This window comes from Centruroides sculpturatus, unplaced genomic scaffold (assembly GCF_000671375.1).
Source record: "Centruroides sculpturatus isolate CEXI.00-Female unplaced genomic scaffold, Cexi_2.0 scaffold206, whole genome shotgun sequence".
Classification (NCBI taxonomy): domain Eukaryota; kingdom Metazoa; phylum Arthropoda; class Arachnida; order Scorpiones; family Buthidae; genus Centruroides; species Centruroides sculpturatus.
In genome coordinates, this window is record NW_019384442.1 from 351186 (window position 1) to 358719 (window position 7534).

The window sequence follows — 7534 nt, forward strand, 5'->3', positions numbered from 1 at the left end:
AAAAAATTCCAGGTTTTAGCAAATAAATGCAACCTTTGAATGAAATGCAAGAAATAAACTTTAAATGGAATGCAACTTAGTTATTTTTTATCAGAATATACAGGGTCATTCTGAAATAAGCACATATACTTTGTTTTGCAACCATAATCTTTTATGCAAATATAATATTGCTAACCCTATTTTGTACATTCTTTATTTGTTTTCTATATGATTTTTCCATTTTAATAAAAAAAATTTTAATTTTATTTAAATTAAATGAAATACAATAAAATATTGATATACATATTTATTAAATCATTATAAATCTGACTTAAAAAAGAATCAACATTTGTACAAAATAAGTTATATTTAATGATATAAAAAAAATGTTCAGTTGCGAAATTCACAAAATGTAATTTCTCACTCTTTGTAACATATTGATTGGCACCAGATACAGAAAAATTTTAAATCTACTCTTTTGAATAACTCAAATACGTTAAATTACAATTATACATTTTGGCACGTAAATCTAATCTCGACTCGCAAATATTTTACATCCGACTAAAACATCCAAGAAATGACAATTTGCCGAAGAAAGTTAAGTATGACTTTTTACCCGTGACTAGTATGATGAATTTTAAAGTACAATAAATTTACATAAATAAGAATTTACATTAAAACTAGAGAGGAATGTTATGAATAAATTGGAGGAAAAATAATAATTCATTCAAAAAAATAAAAATTGCATATTTGAATATTTAAAAACATATATACATATGATTTTAGCTAAATTTGACTAAATTCATTTTTGTAAGATAATGCCTGGCATCATCACAGCATTAAAATTTTGTTAAAATTTAATTTTTTGGATGTGCAGTTTATAAAAAGTAAGTACAAAAAAAAATTGCCTACCAAATCTGAAATATAATTGTTCCTTTAGTACTGAAATAAAATTATTAGAGTTCAGAAAACAAAATATGATAATTATTAGTTTGTTAATAACTTGTTACAGTATAGTATATTAAGTACTTTGAGAGGCTTTTTTTTTGTTAAATTAGTTTTTAAAACAAGATTTTTGTACTTTCTCCTCCTTACTCAAATCTACTGCACTAAAGTGCAAACTACATGTGTCTACACATTCTACAAGTGCAGCAGACAATTTGATTAAATTATTATTTTATATAAAAAATTGAGATTCTATTCTATAGATATGTAATATTTATATAATATACATTTCCTTATTATCACAAATTAATTATATATGCAAAGGTTATCTAGTTACATTTTATACAGTTGCAGAAAGTTTTTTTGTTTGATCATCTTCCATGTGGGTTTTGACTATAGATTATCATTTTGTGTGCATTTGGCACATAACTGGTACAACTTTCTCCCATTTATAGACAGTGATGAACATGCAAACCTGCCTTTTGGTTGTCTGCTTAAGGCCAAAAATTTGAATCACCAAGTAGTGCTCTGTAACTTTGAACTGTTTTTCATGGACTTCTTTTTCATCTTAATAATACATTGGAATTCTATCCTATGGAAAAATTTTTTTTTTGAATTTTTAGATTAATTAACTTAAATTAAAAATCTGAATTGGGAAAGAAAGCTGTAAGTAAGTATTATAGACAGGTATGTTAATATTACCTTTCTACAATTACTATCTTCTAAATCTAAGCTTCTAGAAGGATATTTTCCACATCAAATCTTGAAGAGTTCAAGAAATTGATAAGGTTATATGATAGTTAAGAAAAAATAGAGAGTAATATTTGTTAGCACATTAGTATAAAGTATTAAGAAAAAAAGATTAATGTAATTTAGATATTCTGATTAATATAATAAATATTCTTACTGTTTAACTTTATCTGGAATGCAAATGTGGTCCATTGGAATCAAATTAGATAATTCTTGTAGTGTGCTTACAAACTGAAGCTTACGACTAAATTTTGTGCTAAAATTAAAACAAACTAATGTATCAAAATAATCACTAAACATAATAAATAGGAAGAAAAAATTCTACCTGACAAATGGCCTGGTCATGATAACAATGGTTTTCAGCCAGAATGTTGGGTGTACTAGGTATAAGCCTTTCAAGTTTTTTCGTAATCTAAATATAAAATTATATAAACATTTATAAATTTCTTGAAAACTTTCAAAATTTAAAATTTATGTAGAATAACTAACTTACTAAATATTTTTTACCTCTATTATTAACAAATCCATGGAGTTAAAAAAAATTATACACAGAAATTATAAGATTAATTATGCAGATGGGCAAAACAAAACCCTGATATTGGTATTTAAAAAACAATGAAGAATAAAAACAAAGATTTTTCTGCTACAATTAGATAATAAAAATTATAATAAATGTGAATATATGATATTGTTGATGATTCAACAGTATCATGTATTTACATTTAGCAATATCAGGATAAATATATAATTAAAAATCCACTAGGATAAAAAAAATTTAATGTAATTTTAACATTGAGATTTTATATATTGAAGAGGAGAGAGATCTTCCAAATAAAGATTAATTCCAGCATGTAATTTTCTTATGTTTCTGAAGTGTGTGAAAAGTCAAATTATGAAGGAAAAAGAATATACAGTAGAACCTCGATTATCCGACTCAATTGGGGTTGGTCGGATAATTGAAAAGTCGGATAACCGAAAAGTATGAAAAAAATCCATTATTAGTGTAGTGTATTATTATATCCCATGTAATTAGTATATTGTTATTAATCTACTTCGCATTGAATTTTCATCAATGTTAAGCTTAACAAAAATTTTTTAAAATAATACTCGTCGCTATTGTATCATTAAAAATTAGAAAATTAAGCCTCGTTTAAATACTGGCTTCCTTTCATGGTTGAGCCAGTATTTAAACTATTGTTGTCAGCTAAAACACGTAAAAATAATATTAAAGTAGCCAAGACATAGCCAAATATTGTAACGTCACATCACTAGTGGACATTTGAAATTTGCCGACTAGGACGGTCGGTTAATCGGGGGTCGGATAATCGAGGCTCTACTGTATTTATTTATTTTCCTAGTGAATTTTGAAATGTATTTGCCTGTCTTCTCTTTTTCAGATCATAAAAATTCAATCATTATTCTCAAATAGTGAATTAAAATAAAAATAGTTCACTTAATGGTATAATTTTTTGTTAATGTGTTTTAATGTCAATATCTCTTATGTTTCTTACCCATATAATTTGATCTATCTTAAATTTATTTCAAAGACAATTCTTTGTTATCTATGTTTAATTATATAGTGTTCACTGCTTTAGCTATTATTCATTTCTCAATATTTTGGCATTATAAAATTAGCATCAGGACATTGTATTAGTTTTAAAATTTTTACAGGAAGTTAACAGAAGGAAACAAAGGACTTCTTTCTTCATCCTACAACATTCTCACACCTCTACAACCACCAACAACCAGTCTTACAGTGGAGTTAACTTTTTATTGTAAAGGACATGGAATGAATGAAGATGAAGCCCTGTTTTCTTTTGTGAACTTCTTGTAAATTTTAAATATAATTGTCCTAGCTATTTACTAGTTTTATTAAATGTTAATTATACCAGTATTAGTTGTAATATGATTTGTTCATTCATAGGTTTCAAATGTAAGCCAATCATCATCATAATCTTTAATTTATTATTTAAAGAGAGAGCTTTTATTCTTATTCATTAAAAAATAAAGAAGAAAATTAGCTTGATAAATTAAATGCCTTCATTAAAATAAATTTCAAAAGAAAAAAAAAACAAAATACCAAAGTTTGAGTGCCACTTAGGGAATGAAGTAATCATCAACCCTTCTTGTGCAACAACAAATGCTTTAATATAATAATGACATGTTATCATATAGCCAAGAATGTTACAATTCTGTAAAAGAATCAATTCAACTATGTAAAAAAGAATTGCAAGAAAGGAATCTATTCCAGGGTGAGATGGAAAGAATCAACTCTGTTTACATTTTTTGTTCGCAAAGAAAACTAGAATTAAATATGAATTTAATAAATCTTGCAGTAATAATTAAAAAAAAAACTAATTGAAATAATAAACAGAAATTTTAATAAAATTAAGACCAGCTCTTGATATTGTCATTGAAAAAAATTGTTTTTCTAATAGCCTATTGGTCTTTATAACTATTTTCAACAGTGGATAATGTTTTTCCACAGGTACAGAAGTGGCCATTAAAGTTAAAATTTTTGCATTTCCTCGTGTTATGCAGGGAATTATCAAACCAGAGTGCCAGAGGATTAAAATATGCTGCCATTAAACTGGCCAAGTGTACAGTCAATTCATTACCAGCTACTTTTTATGTCTATCATGAACTAGTTCCTTGTGGTACCATAGCTCCAAAAATTAAAAATGCTATTTCCCTTCAAGCCTACAGTTTCATCTGATTCATTGCATGAAATGTCAATCTATATGATGGTACTTAGGCTTGAGATGTTTTTGCCACAATCTGTTGGAGATTGAAATGTAAGTTTTGTCACGCTTTGATTATAGATTCAAAACGTAATGGCAGAGGCAGAATTTTTCATTGTCAAATTGGTTATTTATATTATTGAAACAAATTTATTCTGCAGACATTTTTGTTGTCACATTAATTTTAAAGATGTCACATTAATTTGTCTTATACAAATTTAAAGATGTCACATTAATTTGTCACATTAATTTGTCTTATACAACAATAAATTGCACCATGCTTCAATAAGTTATTGCACCAGCAATGCATAGTTATAAGTGCTCAAATATCACAATTGCTGACCCTTTTAACCAAAGCATATTTAATGGGGAGGAGAACATCAGGAAAATGAGCTTGCCATGACCATAGTCTTTAAGATAGTAATTGAAAACTGGATGTTATACATTATCTTTTTGAAAACAAAAAGATTTGTTTCCACCTCCATGCTCTTGAAATGAAACAGTCACTGGTTATAACATGCCAGTTAAGTATTATTAGACAGAAAACCTCAGAATGATCAGCTCTCAATTCAACACATACATCTGATTGCATTTTAAACTGCAAGCCCTGAGAAACTTTCCTTTCAACCTTGATGTCTAATCCATTGTCATTCATCATTCTGTCCAAGACAGAATTGAAACTTATCAGTGAACACCACAATCCTCCATGTTCATTTCAATTTGTTTAGATAAAAATTATGAATATATTTAATTTGACTTTAGACAATTTTCCAGGAAAATGAATTTCTGTAATGTATTCATAAAAAGTTCAAAAAGTTATTTTACAATAAATGTAAAAATAAATTTTAAAAATTTTTTGCTTAAAGTTTATTCCTCTTAAACAAAACACACAACTTACAGTACTTGTTAGTTTTATTTAGTTTTACTCAAGATTGCAAAATCCAGCTTCTAGTGCATGTATACAGTAGATGCTGGATTTAGTGGACACTCAAGACCAGAGTCTGTCCATTTAGGACCAATAGCTATTAAAAAATTGTTACATATTTTACAATAGACAGTCAAATAATAAATGGTTTGTAAAATAATGTGTGATAAGAACAGAATTTAGAGAGATCCAAAGTTCCTGAAATTATATGACTTTTTTACTTGATAACATAATTTGACAACAGAAGCTTTAAACCTCTAGTGTCAAATTACATTAAGTATCCAAATTCTAGTACCATTTTGTACTAAATTTAATAATTAGAAATTAATGAATTGATTAGAGAAATCTAGAAGCAAAGATATGGTCTGGAGGAGGAGTAAAAAAATTGCAACTATTGCAAGCTAAGCAGCAACATTATTGATTATGATATTTAATCTTCTCAACCACACTTTTGCAAAATCTTTCAAACACAACACATTTGATTCATTCTGCTTCTATTAGTCTTTTCTTCAAATTTGTCAGTTTCTTAATGTGTTATGGAAGGATGACAAGGGAGAAATGCTAGTCAATCTACCAATGTTTGATATGAAAAGTGTTGGAGTACTATAGAAAATGAAACAAAAAACTACATTTGATTTAAGGGCACATTGTACAAAGTGTTAGCGATAAAGATAATTATGGAGTGAAATGGAGGATAACTATACAAATTAGACAACACACAAAAATTTATCAAAATACATCCAGCTTTCCTACATTCAAAGTTTTTATGTTGAATGGAAGGAAGCCAGATGTAGTTTGACAAATTTTTCTCTGTTGACAAATTCAATGGAGAAAAATTTGTCAGATAGAGAAATTGACAAATTCAAGAAACTCAATTTAAACAGTTTGATATTAAAACTGTTCCAGAAATTAATTTCAAAATTTACAGTTTTAATTAAAAGATTGATTTAACAATTTTATTTCCACTCACAATATAAATTACACCTGCTTGTGTATAAATTAGTGTATGACAAAATTAAAGATAGGTTCACTTATTTGGGGAGACTGATAAACAATTATATGTAACATTAAGAGAATCTAATGTATCAGTGAGGTTAAAATGCAATAGTTCAATAGTTCTGCCATTTACTTGTACACGCAGCAATTGTAATATTGACCAACATACACATTAAGAATTATAAAAATATAAAAATGTGTTTAGATCACTTATTGAAGCTTTATGTATTAAAAAAAAAATGGATTTAATTATATATATATATAATATAAAGTGCACCATCTGGGTTGCTGTTGTTTTTTGTATTTGTCATGTCTGTCATTGTTTTGTCACATTAACCTTTGATTTTTGAGTTCAGAATTATTTCTGATAACTTATACAATATTATATATTTCTCTAATAACTCATTTAAAATTTTACTGCAGAATGTCAGATCGATAAATAATAAGCTTTTAACTTTGCCAAGTATTCTTAATGATTTTGATTTTTAAATCTTTGTTGAAAGCTGGATATCTCATGAGTCATTTGACATTACCAATTTTATTAACCAAATGGGTTTTCAATGTTTTCCCCTTGCCCATCAAAATCAAAGAGGTGGTGGCATATTATTAATATTCCCTACATCATTTCATGTAATTAAAATCTTTGAATATTGGGACTCCATTCTAGACGTTAACATTCCAGATCTCCAATTTATCATCATTATGATTGATACTCCTCATCTAAAAGAAAGAGTATTTTTCAAACTTTACATCATTTTCTATGCACCCTTGAATCTACACACAACCAAAGACTTATTCTTTGTGGCGATTTTAATCTATCCAATGTTTACTGGACTATTTCTGGTTCAAATTTTTATAATTTGGATCTTGAAGCCTTTTTTGAAATATATATATATATATATATTTCAATTATGTCGAAACAGAAACTGAAGACAGTCCATACATGTGTGGATCTCCCAAGCGTATCTGGACAAAGAGGTGACGACAATAGCTTGGTTTTAATTTACAAAGTGCGTGCTTGATGTCATTACAAGCACTCAACAATTAAATAGACAATGTAGTCGACACAAACTTCTACACTATTAGCAGACCGTGTCTGCAACTAATTGTCCAGTAGTACCTGGGCGTGTAAGAGGAACACCTCCTGTTGCCTCGATATCTAGGATGGTGGTTAATGTAATCTAGCTTTACACATAAC

At 27.6% G+C, this 7534-nt stretch overlaps 1 protein-coding gene across 3 annotated transcripts in view; it reads right to left on the reverse strand.

Moving 5' to 3' along the window:
- Nucleotides 1-271: 271 nt before the first annotated feature.
- Nucleotides 272-7534, reverse strand: part of LOC111620187 (kinesin-related protein 7-like) — a 41012-nt gene continuing 33749 nt past the window's right edge. For 2 of the 3 annotated variants that reach the window (XM_023362077.1, XM_023362075.1), the window contains 3 exons: nt 2000-2086; nt 1832-1930; nt 272-1516 (listed from right to left, as the gene is read on the reverse strand). In XM_023362077.1, the coding sequence (XP_023217845.1) occupies nt 1438-1516; nt 1832-1930; nt 2000-2086 (265 nt within the window). In that variant the 3' untranslated portion in view covers nt 272-1437. Of the gene's footprint in view, nt 1517-1626; nt 1687-1831; nt 1931-1999; nt 2087-7534 lie in introns of all 3 variants that reach the window. The other variant, XM_023362076.1, reaches the window with a different exon arrangement.